The 19586-nt window shown below is 40.1% G+C and overlaps 1 protein-coding gene across 1 annotated transcript in view; it reads right to left on the bottom strand.

Moving 5' to 3' along the window:
* lrp1bb (low density lipoprotein receptor-related protein 1Bb) overlaps positions 1-19586 on the bottom strand; it is a 287271-nt gene that overhangs the window by 117778 nt on the left and 149907 nt on the right. Inside the window, exons 15-22 of the mRNA XM_083922252.1 lie at positions 15594-15716; positions 15121-15261; positions 13399-13524; positions 11829-11942; positions 8141-8221; positions 7844-8014; positions 6054-6236; positions 2186-2386 (exon numbers count right to left, since the gene is read on the bottom strand). Of these exons, the coding sequence (XP_083778378.1) occupies positions 2186-2386; positions 6054-6236; positions 7844-8014; positions 8141-8221; positions 11829-11942; positions 13399-13524; positions 15121-15261; positions 15594-15716 (1140 nt within the window). The remainder of the gene's footprint in view (positions 1-2185; positions 2387-6053; positions 6237-7843; positions 8015-8140; positions 8222-11828; positions 11943-13398; positions 13525-15120; positions 15262-15593; positions 15717-19586) is intronic.

The raw sequence follows: 19586 nt of genomic DNA, 5'->3' as shown, positions 1-19586 counted from the left end.
CCAAACATAAGGAGCTTGTTCACAATCTAATAAAGATAAAGGTGTTGTATAATGAGAACGCCTTCAATACAGCTGATTCTCTGTGGTTTCACCTAGGGGTGAATGGCTTTTATTTCCATCACACAGCTTCAAAAGCAATGTTGAAAATGAACATTATGCACTTTTCCTTTCAAAAGTGATATCATGTCTAAACTCCATGCTCTTTTTTTCTTGTTAGAAAGTTGTTTTCCTGCCCGAAACACCTGTTTTTTGTTAGCAACTGGCAGGTTAAGATAGTGAAGTACATTGACAAAAAAAATGGGTTCAGTGTCTCTTTTCTCACCTTTTTAAGACCTCTTTTCAAGGTGGGCAAGAACAGCATTGGACTCTCTAAGTGTGCGAGAAATGGAGTATGTGGGCAAAGTTGTTAATGACGTGTGCAGGTCCTGCTGCGCTAGTGCAAATCAATCAAACTCTCAAGGTCTCTCTGAAGACCTTATTGTGTATGAGGAGGAAAGAGCCCTCTTTTCAACTAGGATAACACAGACACTCAAAGGTCCTGTAGGGCCCCCATGAGGCTTGGTTAGTGATGCTCTAGAAAATGATCCTCCATGTTTACACTGCTCACTTTAAGAGATTAGATGGCTAGGGCTATTCACATGAGATATGTTTCTTCCCTCTAAAGGTTGCGGGACAAATACTTCCAAATTTGCCATCATCTGAAAATCAGAGTATTAGTCTCTGAAACAAAACATACTGGTCCCTCCTCAGGATCTATGCTGCTCTATGTGAAGGAGAGGATGTATGTAGCAGGTCTGCTGTGGGAGATGAAATAGTATCAGATAAAAAAGTAAAGTGAGAGTTAGCATGAGTGCTGTGAGGTGCCTCAGCAGGTAACATGTCTTGAACCTCTGCGGTGAAAATTGGAGGATGTGACAGTGTTTCAAAATTTCCAATTATTTTTTCCTGCAACTCTGCAAAGCTGATAAAAGCAAATTGAAAGAAATAGAGCTATATTTAAATAAATAAAAACAAAGTGCTGCAGTTTTCATTTGCAATGTTAATGTGGTTTATTAATTTGTTATTTTTATTTGTTTTGTTTTATTTTCTTCTGAACCAATGCCAACAACTCCAGTGTGTCTATCCTCGCAAGAAATGTCAATCACAGCACCTCAAACCCAGTGGGACCATCACAACTTCCAAGTGATTCTTCACCTAAAATATATCTTTTGAGTGTCAAACACTTTTGAGTGTCAAACACTTTTGAAGCGCGGGTATATTTCAGTGTATGGGAATGAGTGCCACTGAGCAAAAGCATTTCATTGTACTTTTAGTAAACATGACAACAAAGTTGAACTTGATTCAGCTTAAACAAATTTGTCCCATAAAATCATAAATCATATATATAATGTTATTATATATGGCCAGACAATGTCATCATGTCATTATGTCCATTTGACTGTGTAAGTCAGTGGTCACCATCGAGCGATTGGAATCTATTGTAACGTACACAAGCTGAGCAGATGGTTAAGGTTAGGCAATGACCTTAAGTGGTCAGGGTCAGGATAACCCATTGGTCAGGGTTTAAGGCCTGAAGGTGCGAGCTTTGCCAATCCTAGCACTTACATGCTACACAGGCTGTGTCTTGTAAAGAAAAGCAGTGGGATTCATAATACCATTTTACTCACAGCTGCTATAGCAGCATTTTCAACTAATAAACCAACAGTGGATGGTGTTTTATAATCTGTCCACATACTTTTGTTTACTTTTGGTCAGGGACTGTTTTAGTTCACGTAGTCTAGCTGTTGGCATCAGTGTCTGAGAGGTAAAAACAAATGACACTTTGTATGGGATACCTTGCTTCACCTGCTGCCACCGTGGCCCAGACCCATATTAGCAACTGAAAATAGATGGTTGGACAGAATGCACAAAGCCAGGTCCAAAAAGTATTTTTTGTTTTGTGGGGAAGGATTTGACTTGCCTGCACAGAGCCCTGATCTGAACCTACTCACATCATGAGCTGGAACGGCAGGTCAATACAACATACAATAGCCTAGTAATGTCCATAATGGTGGAACAAGAATTTCAGCAATCAAATGTTCTGGTATCCACATACCATTGGCCATTTTCTTTAATAGAGTATCATTTTTTAGCATATTGCAGGAAAAAGCAAAAAAAACAAACAAAAAAATGACAAAACAAATACCGCAGATGGGTCCTTCATCCGAGCGGTCTGCACAGTCCACTTGGCCATTGCAGATCTTATCAGGGGTAAGGCAGACAGAGGTGTCGTTGGCACAAGGGTACTTGGGTGGCTTGCAGACAGCAGACTCACATGACTCTTCATCTGAGTGATCCTCACAGTCAATATCCCCATCACACACCCAGCTCTTTGTGATACATTTGCCTGTAGAGAATGAAGCGTGGAGATAAGCAGAATTTAACAGTTTTAAGCACTTGAAGGTCCCATTTTGTAAAAAGTGAGATTTCATCAGGCCTCCTGTAATATTTTGATGTCACAACTGTACTAGTTATAGTGCTGTTACAGTCATTCCTCAGTTGCTTATTTGCGTCTTCATCCGTCTTTGAGTCTTTGTTTTATCTGAATAAAAACAATGGGTTGCGGGGGGGGGGGGGGGTACAGCTTGTCTTTCCTTCAATATGTCAGAACTGTTAGGATTGGTCCATTTCAAAAACCTTTTTAAATAGTTCTGGAGAGGGCACTCTGCTCTTCTAAGGAGGACATAACGAACCGCACCAGTGCACAGGGGTGTGACAGTGCAGAATTAGAGTGAATAATAATTGTGTGGTCTAACCGACCCTTCACCACGCAGCATTGCTTCTGTTCTTGATAATACTGTCAAGGGATGTGTAGAAAGCTGCGTAGCTAAAGACAGAAAGCAACTGGATCTTTCTCTGACCTTCTCCTTTCCACTGGAGAAAGAAAGTGAATGCTGGGTTTGAGTACATGGGGAGTTTATATTGCCCATTTAAATGGTCTGTCCTAATTGGTCAAACAAGTGCATGCAAACTTCCCAGCACTGCTCCAGAGTAGAGAATGGTTAAGCCTCTCAAGTCTCTCAGAGAAAAGTCTCTCTGAGAGAGCCATTTGGCAGCTTAATTTAAAACTGACACACACAAAAAGAATTGCTCATCAAATGACTGAGATACTGTATTTTCATTCTCTCTTCAGACTCAAGGAAAAGACTGGAGTGAAAAATGTTGAGAAGATATTGTTTGTTTCAGCTTTTAATGTGAAGGTTAAGTACTTTGAAATTCCAAGCAGATAAACTGCATTTTTCAAAAAGAGGAAGGATAAGCTATTTATGAGAGTAAACCCTTTTTTTCTACCTTTACACATAACTTCTATAAAATTCAATACTGTAGTCAATAATCAAGTCAGCTGATGTTTTCTGTGTTGCTGTGCATTGCTGTCCTTTATGTCTATTGATTTTAGCCAGGATGTATTGGCGCTAAAACAACTGTCTTAGGTGAATGGTGGAAGGGCAACTCACTGGACTCAAATGCAAGCTGAAATTAGCTTTGCCTCATGCCTCAGGATATGATTTTATACTATAGACCAACCAACATTGTCAGTGTCACTTGCCAAATTAAGGGTGAAAATCAAAACGGTACAACAGTGTTTGCATATGTCAGACTTTATCTAAATCTATCCGTGCTGGAAGATACAGTATGTCTGCACCATATAAGGGTGTGATAGCCTGGAAACCAAAAGAATCTGTGAAGTTCACGTTTAATTTGCTGGAAATCTACTCCTATTAAGAAAGATTTCCAGCAGACCTGGCCCTCGCCGGCACAATCACTGTTTATCTCATGTGGGGCGGGTTTAAGATGATGACAAAGGAACGTCATGCTTAAACATAGTTCTATAAGACTCTGCCCTCTATTGAACTCTGTTTGTAATACTCTCCTCCAATACACAGCACGCATTCACCCAATGAAATCTGCATAAACGTAGCTAACTCTCCGGAAATGCCTACCTGAATATGTGCTGACCCCACAGTATATAGGCAGTACAAACCACTGTCTGCTATCTTTTTTTTCTTTAGTGAACGGCAATTTGCCCATTGATTAGGAACCCTCGGGAACCTTGTCACTGTCGTCGTGTCCCAGCCTTATCACCACCACAGACCTTCGTGCCTCTGTGCAGACCACGAAGAGAGTAAAAAATACTTTGTCCATTGCAGCTTAATGTGTCAACGTAATACAAGTGCACAAGAGGACAGGATTATCAGAAGACTCTCAATGGGGAATCAGTTCAACACTGCAGTTGGAGTTGCTCGCCAGCTCAGTGCTGAACAGGGCAAGGATCTGTCTCTGCACCCAATGTCTCATCGTTTAAGGCAATTTGGACTGAACAAACATCTCATCAGCAGAAAGAATGAAAAGGCGAGACTTGCCATTGCTGAGAAGCATGTTGTGTGGACAGAGGAGAACTGGTTCAGAGTGCACTTTAGTGATGAGAAGACGTTCAATTTATTTGGGTCTGATGGGAGGTTTTCTGCAGCAGGAGTAGGGCCTCTAGTGCAGCTACATGGCAGGGTGAATGCAAAAGTTTATGTCAACCTCCTTTGGCAACCATTACCTTCACTGCAATTGTCTCCCAATCAGCTGCAATTTTCATGCAAGAATATTGAAACAATGAAATGGCCAGCCCAGAGTCCAGATCTAAACCCCATAGAGAATCTCTAGAAAATCCTTGGCAACAAAGCAATGTCTAAGAAACCCACTACAGTTACCGGACTGTGGAGGAGACTGCAAGAAGAATTGACCAAGATCGAACGAGCAGTGTGAGAAGCTAGTGATGTCCTGTGGGCACAGATGTGCTGAAGTCATTCAAAGCTGTGGCCTCTACACTTCCTGTTCATTTTTTAATCTTATAGCACTGATGAAATATTGTTTAATATCTTCTCTTCTGACACAATGGTTACTGTTCTCTTTTTTTTTTGCTCACTGTCTTTTTCACAAAATAAAGGTTTTTGTTGAAGTGCCTTGGTTATTTAAAAAAAAAAAAAAAAAGCTAGGACAGCAGTGGTATAGCCACAGCGGATATTCTATCAAATTATGGATGATAAAAAATAACAGTATTTAGCATTTAGTTGTTCTCTAATTTTGATAGCCACTGTACATATTTTTGTAGTTAGAATTTAAATAACCAAAAAAATCAAGCTGTGTCTGTGAATGTTTCATTGTAATTGCAAAGACTCTTGTGGTTTATGTGATATCAGAACAAGTGTTTTCAGTTCATGAAATCGAAACAAAAATTGATAGAAAAGTATTCTTTCAAAATGACAGGGACTAGTGTCTTTAACTTTAACAGATATTATACTATTGCAAAAGATTAATAACATCCTGTACTATATCGGCGTGGTGCCCTTTTTAACAAGGACAAATTAATGAGCCTAATTAATAATTAATAAGGTGATTAATGAATGTTTTAACACTTGTTCCTGTAGTATCTTTCCTCTCTCAAAAATCAGCCACCAGGTTTTTTTTCAGAGGAGAAAATAGGTCAGGTCAAACACCTTTAGGGCCAGCTCACATTCAATTTCGGGTCGTTTCGGCGAGGGCGACCCACCTTATAAAGGGTATTAGACTGTAATGGAAATGTAACTTCTCTCTTCTTGGCCTAAAAATTGTTTTGAGAAACACATTATACTGTACTGTTTAGCTGTCATCTGAGAAAGTCCGGACGCTTTCTTTTTTACCTGCTTCAAAATGGACCACGCACCTTCCCAACTTGCATGTTTCACTCAGGGCATTATTTCACACTTGAAATCATGTAGCCTAGCTATTAAATGAAGAAAATGTGAATGACTCTTTAGTCTGAAAGTGACATAACAGTCACTGCTGAGACTAAGGTTTAAATAAAAAATCAAATTAATTTGTAACCTTAAAACTCACTACATCTTTATTAAGATAAAATTACACTTAAAGGTAAAAGTAAAAAGGGAGAACCATGTTCAGCCCCTTTTTACAAATAATGGCGGCTGCCAATGTATCCCTCACTTTTGACCTCATTATGTGGTTTAGAAGTGTACTGTATTTACTACCTGTATCTTTGCAGGTAAACTTGGCCTTGGGGTCACACATCCTTTTAGTGCCCTCACAGTCTTTCTCGTCGCTCCCGTCCTCACAGTCCTTGTCTCCGTCACATCTCCAGCGCTCTGGGATGCAGGTTCCATCTGTGACACAGTGGAATTCCTCTCCACTGCACTCGATCACAGATGGCAGCACTAAAACAAAAGTCATTCAACAATTACTATTTCACAGATCTACAGCACATTGTTATGAGCAAAGGCACCACAGTATTGAACTATTATTTTGCAAGACATCTCTTTACAAATATTTATCTTTGCAAGCGGGGCACTTGGCGGCAATAACAAAACAGTTAGTTGTAAAGAGGGACGTTGTTTCACTTCCAGCATTTAAGGTATTTTCTCCTGTGAGAAGATTCTGTCTTGTTTAATGACTGGTCACTATTTCTTTCTGAAGCTGGGGTTCATTACAAAAAAAAGGGATCACCTTGCTGTTAAATGCCTCCATCAACCAGTAAAGTAACAGTTTACATCCATGTCTTGTCCAGACTTACATAATATATGTAGTGAAGACTTTGAAGGAATTTAATGAAAGACATTCAGTGTATTTTTCTGGCAAAACGTGACCTAGCACAGAATCTTTACAATCACCACAGTTTCAAGTTTAATATCACCAATTCAGTATCTCAGTTATGATGTTGAATAATGGACAGAAAAGTGTTACAGTGAGGTTGACCTTTTATTTTCACTCCATCAGTTTTATCCTATCAGACATTTGTGTCAAATGTTGTGATATTTAGCGTAGGAATTCTTGAATTATGGACCAAAAAACGTATTTTGTGACATCACGGTGACCTTGACCTTTGACCTCCAAAATCTAATACATTGAAATTGAGTCCAAGTGGACTTTGTGCCAAATTTGAAGAAATTCCCTCCAGGGGTTCCTCAGATATCCCATTCACAAGTTTGATGTTTTCATAGAGGCTTATTATTTATTCATCATTTCATAGGAACAAAATTGTATATTTTAATCATATAAAATGACGTTCCAAAACAACCAACACCTCGATAACTAGAATAACACCAAACAGGTTCTTATCAGTTTTGTGATACATTCTAAAATGTTGAGGAGAACATTATAAATGTTAATTAATTTAAGACATGACATTGTGCATTCAGTAGGCTGACAGATGATTTGCTTGATACATAAAAGTCAAACCCAAAAAACCTTTCCTTAACAGCCGAGGCAAAGTTAAGACGGATTCAATCCCCTGGGGTAAGCAGAAACAGACACAGGGGAGTGGAGAAGCCTGCAGTTCCCATCAGGAAACAGTTTGATGAATAGTCTACACATTCTAGTGACAAGCAAGTGAGCTGTGAGTTTCTAGGAGCTTGCATGAGCTTTCTGTGGTAATTAGATTAAATGATTCAAATCCTGATGGTAAAATTCCTCTGAACAGAGACATGATACGATTAGTCACATGTGAGTGTGATTACAAAGTTATTGGACTCAAGCTGATTAATTGTTAAACGTGTAATTAGAACACCTAAATTTAAACATGATTTGAATTGCAAATAAAAGCATTAGCACACTAAAACAGATATAAAAGTCAGCTATACTCTCATAAAAGGTGCTATCAGACGACTTTGCTGTGAGGCAGATCTTTCAAGAAACTAAAAAAAGTGCAAATCCCAGTGATGATTCAATATATAATGAGGTAATTATAAATACATGAGTTACTCTACCAAAATTTATATGACTCAACACTTTACAGCATATGAATAGGTAATGTAGGCATTCGTACATGCTGATCCACCTCTGCAGGTCGTGTTCTCATCACTGAAGTCCCCACAGTCATTGTCACCATCACAGGCCCAGTGGTCTGGGATACAGCGACCACTGGTGCACTGGAACTGGGTGTTGGCACAGGACTGAATGCAGCCCACTTCATCACTGCCATCTCCGCAGTCTTCATCTATACACATGCACAAACACAAAATATCATGGCTGATAAATGTAGTGGTGGAATCAACCAACAAATTAATTTATGAACAAGCTTTGATGTCTATGATGAGTACGTTGAAAATGTTCTTGTCCTCACCTGAATCACAATGCCACTTCATACTGATGCATCGCCCATTGGAACAGCTGAACTGGGTGAGGGGCTCACAGGTGGGGAAGGCTGAAAAAGTTTGTATACTGGTAAGTACAATCCCAACCCAAGCTAAACCAATACTGCGTACAATTCCATTTTTTAACAGGGAACTGCCACAATTATCCATTAATTATCCATTGTCCACATTAGTTTAATACTGTGGAGAAAAATATTCACATTACTCAAGTTTTATAATATATAATAATAATAATATATATTATTCTTGACATTGGTACAAAATAGAAAATCTATAAAATCAATGCTTTCAAGCAGGGTATGAAGAGAAATGTAACTTTTAACAACCATGTATTAATGTCAAGTATCAAGTAACAGACCCTCTTATTGACAGGGATAAAATTCAGATTATTCTCTCATTGTAAAACTGGGATCATAGTGGATGAACATGATATCCAAACCATGCTAGTGGCTCTGTGAGGATGTGCTTAGGCACAGTGGTGCTAAATGTCTCTACCAAATTGCATGACGGAGGAGGAGGAGGAGGTTGGGGTGGTGGATGGGTCAAACAAACACAGAACGTTCACCCATGAGACGGCTGTTCATGTTCCATGCGTCCCGTGCATTCACTTTAGCAGCAGCCATAATGGAGCACAACAGTTTGATGCACAGGGCTACCAATAGCTTTGACAAGTGAGATACAGTCCTGACAAAGTGTCAGTTTGTGACAAGTTTGGATGAGAATGGCTTGGGTGGTACTAAAGGAAAGAACGTCTGTTTCAAATGTTGTGTCAAGTAGATGTTTCATAGAAAAGTGAAAACTGTGACCTGCTTTTAGCCTTAGTGCTAAAGTTCCTTCCTCTATTGATTAAGGCTCTGTACGAAAGGAATCCTTTGATGGCCATGTTTTATTTACAAATTGTTTTCACATGTCTGCTCTTGATCAATGCCTCCAATCACAAAACTACAGACGAAAAAACATCCTTGGACCTGAAATAATAAAAACCATCATCCCACTGTTGGGTTGCACAAAGCGCTGCAACATTCACATCATGGTTGTGTCAACACAATCTGTATGCTGGCGATACAGACTGTGAAACTACCACAGGCCCAGTAAGAAAGAGGAATTGTGCATCTGTAGATGCTTTTTTGGGGTTTTATGTGAATGTAATTAAAGAAATGACTTGGTTCAACATTTTACAATCACCAGCCACTCTTTCATTTTTGTAATCTCCACCTACCATGGCACCTCCTGCTAATTATGGAAGCGGATGTCTTCCTGAGTTTCCTCCATTTTCCCTATAAAGATACAATCCCCTATGTGGTGATGGTTTGTACATTTTTGCTGCTGATTTGGGCCTATACATACAGTTGAGACAGTATACATGTACGTGATATTGTACAATATATAAGTATATAAACTCAACTTGACAATGCAAGCTAGTGAAAGCAAATTACCACCTCTGTAGTCAGCCAATAACTGATCCACCATCCATCACTGCAGTCAGGGAGACTTCATGAGCTAAATTGGTCTATGTTATAGCGTCAATATTCTCTGCCAGTGCTGCAGTAAGTATGGGACTACAGATTCTATTGCATTTTGTGGACTGATGACATTGTCAGGATTGACATTTGTATTCCCATCAGATATCATTCTTGTTTCCGATTTTGAGATGCTCTCTATATATACAGTATACATTACTTTTCAAATATCCTTACAGGATGCCTGAAACTTTATTGACTCCTGTATGAAATGCAAGTCTACATTTGAATTGATTTGTTGGCATCTGCTGCAGCTGCCTGGAATACCTTAGGCGCTGTCGAGAAGACATATTGTATCTTTATCAGACAAGTGTCTTCTATATTTCCCACAAATGTGTTAGGTCTCACTGACAGTGCATGACTGGTTGGAATTTAACATTCATTAAAAATTAAACACGAACATCCATAAATAATGGAGGTTTTAAGTAAACAGTGAGCCTGGCAAAAAATAAATAAAAAAATAGAACACCAGCATCCATAAATAATGACGGCTTCAAGTGAACAGAGAGCCCAATATGAAACACTGTTTGACAACTACTAAACTACTGACAAACAAAATCCAAATTAGCATCAATCTCTATGGCGGCCACCACTGAGCTTCAGGTGTTCAAAAAACCCACAGTAGTTCCACTGAAGCTAAGTGAGCTGCCAGAGCTGCCTGCACAGTAGAGTGCCTACAGAGAAGTAATGCCTGAGGAAGCTCAGACAACAGTAAGGGAGAGAAAATGTTTTGCTGCACAGCTTGATTATGATTGAATGAAGCCGAGCATGAACTTTAATTACTGCTTACACCCTGGCTGTTTGTGACTGCGTATTGAACCAGCTTAGGACACACAAAGGGAGGCTGAGGCGATACAGCACAGTGCAGCGTTTGGCAAACATCTATCACTTTAAAATGCTGATTTAATACAAAAAGTCATTAACAGGAATCTTAATACCTTTACCCCATCTTTTAAATGCATTCTGGTAATTCATCCAGATCAACGTCACTGCTGAAAACACATTTTTACAGCCTAAAGCACGCTTTTCTGTTGCATAAAAAAGGTTAAATACATCTTCAAAGAACTGAAAAACGCTCAGGCCATCATGACATGTCATGTATTTTTCTCATTTATGTTTTCCAAGATTAATCCTGACTGCTACTTTTGCTAAGTGAAGCTGGCAGTTTGTGTAATAACAGTGAACTACTGCACAAAAGTATGCCGTTTACTCATCACCACCCTTCTAAGCTGATGCCATCTGTGAGGGCATGTTGAGTTCTTGGCCCAAAGAACACAGCATCAATAATTCAACTCCTGAAACTCTCCCAGTTGAATAAAACAAGAAATGTATGCGAAAGAGACTAACAAAATATTTAAAAAATAATAAGCAGCTGTGAGTGTCATTCTTTGTTTGGAAAATGAGCACCATCAACATCTTTTATGGTATGCCAACCAATAGTTTGGGATAGTTTGTCTGGACCAACTGAAAGGACAGAGTGCCCAGCAGACATTGCCATCTCTAAAGCCATGTAGCTAGCTGGCTAAAACCAAAATAATTGCCACTCCTTCATATATCTAATATTTCAGAAATACTATAGGTGGAGAACTGCAACATTTATGTAAAATGGGAACAAAAAAATAAGACGTGAACAAGTCCAATTATTTATCAGTTATGTCTGCAATCGTGTTTTTTTTATGTGTTGTGCTTTTAAGGACGTTGAAAAAAGTGAAAAAAATAAACATTTTATTATAATGCACAAATTACAAGTTATCCCGTGTGAGTGCTGCTCAGCAAACACTTTCTGTGTACCCATTAGAGGTGAAACGAATGAATGTTGACAAGTTTCTGGCAGTCACATTTCGAGAGTTCAGTGTGTAGAAGTGAGTTTTGAAATTTCGCTGCCTGATTGTGTAATTATTGAGTCACCCCTCAGATATATCTTATAAGATAGGAAAAAAAATCGTACTCTTTGTAGCTTTAAATAAACCTCGATTAGATATAACATTTTTAACTGTGAGGAGTAAACAACCAGTGAATGCCCTTATTAGTATTTGATTCATCTTGACCAAACAGAGCGATACAAATAGCAGTAGCAGTTCAATCCATGCAGAGTGATATATGAAAAACATGTGGTAAATAGCCACATGTGACTCACTGCATGATATCTCATCAGACATATCCCCACAGTCATCCTCCCGGTCGCAGCCCCAGGCTTGAGGTATACATCGTCCGTTCTGGCATGAGAACTGTTCAGCCTGACAGGGCTGGGCTGAGAAAGTAGAAATAAGCCATTTAATTCAATCACACATGCATAAGTCAATGTAGGATGTACCCAATGAGTCTAACAATCACTACATCACCAGGATATCAATATCCACCAAGTGCAAACATTTAATCACTCAATCACACAGTAGCGCAGGGAAGGTCTGAAGCCAAGGGAAATGTACTGTTGCTTGACAGGCTGTCAGTTACATGCTGCACGACCATGGTGAGCATGCATGGACAGCAGACAAGGGGTGTCTTACTGATGTGGGATATGCATGTCAATCTGACAATAAGGGGGCATTCATCATCCCCTGGCTAATGCTTATTGATTGATCCTCTAAGGAGAGACAGCAGTGAGGACATGGAAGACAGTGTGATACTCTGAAAGTGTTCCTGACATAGTTAACTCTCATAGGTGCTACAACTCTTTGATACTGGAGAGTGCTCTCATACAATGAGATTTATTGCACTGCGCTGAAGCTACTCAAGAGCTGTGAGTCATAATGGTGATAACCACCTTGACAACACCAAGCACCTCTGTTCAAGACTTTGATGAATAAAGCACACTTGAATTTTATAAAAAAGAAAGAAATAGAAAAACATGTATATGCCTCAATGTTTAGCTGGAGGCATTGTTAGATCTCTAGTTATTATAGTCTGCATAAGCCTGATTGAACTGTATTGCTAAATCAATTACAAAAGTGCATCAATAAACTGAGCAAAAGTCATTCCTGGAACCAGAAAAATGTTGTTCTTATCACTATTTCAGAAAATTTAATTTAAGCGTTCATTAATTAATTCATCCAGAGGATAGTTGAATTGCAAACAGATTGAAAATGATCTTGCCAAAATACTGAATTTACAGAAGATGCTCTTTTTTATGCAGATGATATAACTGCAATATCATAACTGCAGCCCAGACCTTCCTCACAAAAAAAAGCTATGTAGGTCAATTTCAAGAATCTTATCAAAACCCATATTTACATTCATTGCTAGGTGGCAACCTCTGGTGGTCGTAGTAATTATGGCGGGATCAAATAACGAAGTCAGGTGATTTAGTATATAGATCGCCAAAGTCTGTGTAGGGAGGAGGAAGGTCGGGATGGTGGCTGGGTCGAACAAACGCAGGGCTTTCATCCACAAAGGTGCTGCTCATGTCCCGCGTGAAACCAAAGGTCAACATAACCAGTTAATATTGTAACAAACTTTTAATTTAATTATTGTTCCTAAACCTAACCAAATTGTTTTGTGGCCTAACTTAACCAAGTAGTAAAGTTTCACAACATTAACCACATTTGAAGCTGTGACTGCCTCACAAAATTAAATAAAACTGTCATACACAGTATGTCGTTTTGGGTGTCATTGGCAAACCACCTAGTCGGTAATTTATGGATGAGGACATGTTGTCCAACCAAAGCTAAACTGGATTAAGACAAACACACAAGTAAAACTGTACATACCTGAGCATGTAGTGTTGGCCTCATCCTCGTTGTTACCACAGTCATTTGTTCCATCGCAAAGCCATCTTTTGGGAATACAGCGATTGTTGCTACATTTGAACTGATCAACAGGACAGGTGTGATTGTCTGCAAAGATTTCAAACAGCAAAATAATTCAGTCAGTGACATTGCAGCTTATAAAGAAGCTTAAAATATTTCATATAGCCTTGACTTAAAGTATAAAACATTACATTTTCAACAGCCAATGCAGTCGAAATGCTGGCCTTGATCTCTTCCAGTACTGTGACGTGAAGTTCCATGTTCACATAGAGTCAGTTAACAGCTTCTTAGTGAAATTTCATTCAGTACAGCACAGCTTATATTGGACAGATAGACCAGCATAAAGGAGAACGGACTTTTGGAAGAGAATCTCACTTATGTTTCTCCTTGGTGATTTGTCCTTTAATTGAGAGTAATGTAGTCTTCATAAGGTTTTTACAATGGTCTTAAGTATATTTGTTATGTGGCTTTAATGTCTTGATTTTAGTTTAATATAAATCCACTTTCAAATAATAACTTCCCTGGAACTAGCAACCAAGGTCCTTATTTTCTTTTCAATCATGTCATTTAACTTTAATCACACATTGCCCATTCAAATTCATTAAGCCTCACCACCCATAAATCATATTAAATTAATGTGGGCAAATTTCCGTTTATTGTGACACTACTGTATGTTCATGATAAATTACCTTTGATTTTGAGACAACCTGGTGTTTGGAAATACCAGATGCTACAAGAGTGTGCTATACTCAGTCGAGTGTTTTGGTGAAATTACTTCAAATGCTTCGTCTTGTCACAGACTGGCAACATTTCCACCATCTAAACTATATCTTGGTTGTGTCCCCAAATTCAATAAAGGTTGTGAGAAGGCAACATTATTTGGCTTATTACTGTGAGAGACTGATTTTGCCATGGAGCATTTGCAAAAACCTATTCAAAACAAGACGGCCTGAGAAACAATGTTAGTAGATTTTAAAAGTTCATGATATCCCAGGAGAGCAGATAAGTGATTTTTCCAATTCTGATAATTCTGGCAAATGATTAGATTAAGTTGCTACGCTTCCAGAGAAAAATGAACCAGCATCCCGACGTCTGACATGGTGTTTATACGACACATTTGTTAAATAGTAAAACCACTTCAGCAAGAGCAAAAGGGTAGACAGCAGTGTGGAGGAGGAACACTTTACACCCTTACTTCAGTGACATTTAAGAACATAGAAGTTGACAGCAGGAGAAAATCAGTCATTGCTAAAAAGCTTGTGCCTTTCTTGCTTGGTGCATAGTTTTGTGCATGTAAGTTTATCAACATGTACGGTATCTGTTATTGTTTATTTAACCTTCATTTATAAATGTAATATGATTGAGACACAGGCTATCATTCTCAACAGCAGTGCAAAAGTGCAAAAGTGCCGGTGTTAGTTTAAAACTACCAAGAGGAACAAGAGCAGACCCCATCAGATGCTCTCACTAGATGACGTGTGTAGCCATTGCATAATATATACAATGTTTGCATTCAGTGTGTTGGCCTGAAGCTAGGGCTGGGTATAAAGACAATCACTGCAGGCCAAACCATGATTTGGTACCATTTTTGTAGTGGATTATTTCAGTTGGCATCAACCAATTTGTCTGCTGCTGGGTACTGGTAAAGAGCCCAGCAGTGCAGACAAATTTTAACATCCTTACAGCAGCTGTGGCTCTCCTCATCACTTCCATCGAGACAGTCATCATCTCCATCGCACTTCCACAAGGCCCGTATGCAGCGATGATTGTGGCACTGGAACTCATCACTTTTACATCGCTGTGGCTCCAAACCACCACTGAAGGCTTCAGGAAGAAAACATATTGAGACAAAATCCACCAGAGACTTCCTATGAAGTATAAGTTTAGTGGAAATGATTGGCATAGCTATAATAGCATATAAACATGTTAATAATGTATCATGACCCCATGTTTAACTACTGGGAGTTGGCTTACATTTCCGGACACCAACTGGGATAATTTCCCACCTGTATTTGTTTGTTTATTAGCAGATTTGTATGTGAAAAGAAAATGTTACTATTTGACCTTCTTCCCATAGGATGAAGCCAGGATTACAGTATACTGGGACAGAATCATCGTAGTTCTCTCTCTCAGTCTAATTCATTATGCCCTCCTACCTGCACAGGTGACATTGTTCTTCTCCATAGGCTGGTTGTCGGCGCAGGCACACACTCGGCCTCCTGGGATGGCAAGGCAGAGGGTACTGCAGCCCCCATAATTCAGGCTGCATGCGTTGTCACCTGGAGAAATTGATCCCAAATGAGGTGTCTTGCTCATTTAAATCTTTTTTAAATATCGCTTTAAGTGCCAAGGGTTTCTGTCGTTGTTTTGTTTTCTTTCCCTTTGTACAGTCAACAGCAGAGGGTCAGGGGTCACTTTAAACCTTGCAAAAGTAAATCATTGCATTGATACAACACTCACTGCCTATAGAGACATGTGAGGTGTATACCATGTGATCTATAACCACATGTCAGGTGAATTATTGGGAACACTATGGGTGAAAGAGATTTGACATGTTTATCTTTCTTGGAGGAACAATTTGTCTTTCTGAAGGGAAAGAAGGGAGACACATTCTGTCACATATAAAGTTAAGGCATAAGACACCTTTTTTCACTTTCATTTAACACAGAGCCCAAAGGCAGTGCCTGAGCCAATGAGATAAAGCTCTTTGGTTTTGTAAGAGCCAATCACTAATACTCAGAGGACTGGACAGCCAATTAATCTAGCGAGTGACATGAACAATGGAGAAATATCCAGCAAAATTACTCTGTATGGTGTGAACTAGGCTGTGCATTCTGTAGCCAACCATTTCTATGCATCATATACTTGGCATAGCACTTTCTTACTTATAATCCATAGCTTTTAAATTCTTGAATAAAAATAACTCTCGAGAATGAATCTTACTGATGCCATGAGTCTATCTTTACATTTAGAGCAATCACATCAACCTCGCCTGTTTGTGGAGCAGGTGTTTCAGAGCCATTTTTACGTGCCTGTTATGGGGTGGCAAAAGACATGCTTGCTGTCTTTCGGTTTGGCTGAGATGGAGTAAACACGGGTCGAGTCTTGCTCCCGCAATTTTAGATATTTCATATTTCAAGACCCCGAAAGTCACTACAATGGTAATATTGTCTCGTTTGACGGATACACCACCGAAATATGCCGACGCATTCGACCAGACAAACCGTTAAAGACCAGGGGACGAAGGCTAACCCCGCAAACAAGGTTGGTGGTGAGAATAGCATGGAGGCTATTACTAATTACTTATTACCTCTTGGAGGTGCACCGTGCAGCCCTCTCTGCCGAGTTCAAAGCCCTCTCCATCGATCTCAACGCCTCCATTTCAATGCTCGAAGCAAAGCTGGACGTCCACTCCACAGTGTCCGACCATGCTGAGAGCGTCTGCTAACGCTGGAGGCCTCCTGTGCAACGCTAACAGAGAGCAACACTTTGCTGCTGGCTATAATCAGTGAACTGGAGTTCCGCAGCAGGCGCAGTAATATCCGTGTGATGGCCTACCTAAATAGGTAGAGGGTCAGCTGCCGGCGGCCTTCTTCGCGGAGCTGCTCATGGAGGTTTTCAGGGAGGGCTTCCTGAATCACCGCCGTAATGTTACAGGGCCCACCGCACACTATCCGAGAAACCGAAGCCCAGGCAAAGAGCACGGGCAGAAACCATCAGGCTGCACATATACCAGGTGAATGAGAAAATCATACGTGAAGCCCGTGGCAGGAGAGGTAAATTGCAGTACAGGGGCTTTCCCATCGCCATCTACGAGGACTATGCACCTGAGTGCCAGAAATACCGAGAGGGGATGTCGGAGCTTTACAGCCTGGGCTTCAGACCTGTTGTTCCCCGCCAGGCTTGTCATCATGATGAAGGACAGAGGGAGGAAATAGCTCTCCAACGCGAACGCTTTTATAACATCCACCCGCATGGAGGAGGCCTGATGACCGTGGAAAGCTGCTGATTTCACCGCAGACGAGCCACTGTCGTGTTATCTGGATAACTGTGAGTTGGTGTGGTGCTGACTATGTAGCTTTGCTTTAAAAGGCCTGGACAGGCCGAAGTTTATTTTTAGACTGCTGCGTTAATAGTCTTGATGGGAGTTTGAACTGAAAATCGCTAAATGGACATTTTAACACACTGTGGACATGTTGACTTGAGATCCAGTGCTTCCTGATGCTTTTTGAATTCCCGTTTGTTTTTTGTTTTTTTTCCTCATCTTTCTTTCCGTGCCTGCTTACACTGTTATGTGAATTCAGATTGTCTTTTGGCCCTTGTGCTGGGTACTGGAAGCTCATCCACATGTTGATTTCAGTTCTCTATTATATATTTTCTTCACAGCTTTATTTTATTCTCTTCTGAATGTTTACCGCCCACCGCCATAGGGTTATCTGAAGTATTTTCTTTTTCTTTGACTCGTTCGTTTTTTTTCTTTTTTCCCCCTGTTTTCCCCCTCCCTCCCCAAATGCTTCCTCCTTCCTACAGAATAAAAAGGCCCAAAGACTTTGTGTCATGCTGTATCATTCTAACTTATTATTATTGTTCCTATGGCTAATGCTGTAAAGACAGGTACTGGAGTGCACCTCATCTCCTGGAATACTAAGGTAATGAACAAAGCGATCAAAATTGGTAAGGTCCTGACACAGTTGCAGCACATTAGGGGGGATTTGATGTTTCTGTAGGAAACATCTCAAATCAACTGACACCCACTGTATTAAGAGGACGTGGATGAGTCACTTATTTCACTCAAAATTTTCGTATAAATAGTTTCGGGCACACTTCAGAACACACCTGTGGTCTTAGTTTCGGTTTATGCGCCCACCTGGGAAGATGAACAGTTTTTTTACAAGGCTATTTGCCAAAATCCCAAATGCTGATAGCCATCGCATTATCATGGGTGGGGACTTCAGTCTGGTGCAGGATGTGACTAAACAGATCTTCTCCTACACAGATTACACTATCCAAATCAGCACACACAGTAAAATCATGCATCACAGGAATTTCGAATCCTTAGAGGTTTAGAAATCCCCATCGTGAAGCTTTCTCTTTCTCTTTTTTCCCATGTACACCACAAATTCTTCTTACTCGAATACAATCTCCTCGACTATGTGAATGCATGTGAATATCACCCAATAGTCAATTCTGACCATGCTCCTACTACAGTTGACATTAGTTATCCACGGGATGCTTTTACATAGAGATTAATGACACCCCTGACGTCAGCAGCGGCACTCTGTGGGAAGCGCTTAAAGCCACTATTCGGGGACAAGTGATATCCTATGTTTCTCAAATAAGTAGGGCTGAACAGGCTAGGCTGGTGGAAAATTGCGAAAGAACTTACTCCACCTCTCGACCCACCCTCCCATATAAGAAACGACTACTACTGCATTCAGAACACAGCCTCTTAATGACAAGCGAAGTGGAGAAACAGCTGCAACAATCCAAAAAAAAAATTCTGAGCAGGGCAATAAGGCAGGGAGACTCTTGGCACAGCAGGACTGTGCAGCTAGTACCTCCAGACTGATCTCTAAAATTAAACTACCGGACGGCAGCATCACTTCTGTTCCAGAGATGATCAACAAATCTTTTACTGATTTTTACACCGCACTATTTACTTCTGAATGTAGCCCAATTACTGCAGCAACCCCTAATCCCTTAGACTGTTTAATGTATCCTCAGATTGATGTGAATATCGCTAGGGAGCTCGGTAAAATCAGGAACAGGAAATCTCCTCATCTCGATGGTTTTACAGTCAAGTTCTTTAAGGCGTACTCAATGCTATTAGCTCCCATCCTTGTGAGAATGTTCAAGGAATCCTTTACTGAAGGCAGTCTGCCAGTGAGCTTGTATGAGGCATCTATTTCATTGCTCCTGAAGAAAGACAGACAGACAAACTTAATTTGGCAGCTACGGACCGGTCTCACTTTTAAACATATACTGTAAGATCCTTGCTAAGGTCCTCATCTTCCGCCTCCAAAGTGTGATGTCGTCGATAATTTAGTCATAGTTTCAGTCTCGTCCACAAACTCTCCTTATATGCGAACAATCTTCTCTTATTTATTTCCAACCCCACAACCTCCCTCCTCCCCAGTTCTATCAATTCT

The sequence above is a fragment of the Echiichthys vipera genome (genome assembly GCF_963691815.1).
Source record: "Echiichthys vipera genome assembly, chromosome: 10".
Lineage (NCBI taxonomy): Eukaryota > Metazoa > Chordata > Actinopteri > Perciformes > Trachinidae > Echiichthys > Echiichthys vipera.
Note: the sequence above shows the minus strand (reverse complement) of the source record. Positions and strands in the feature narration are given on the sequence as shown.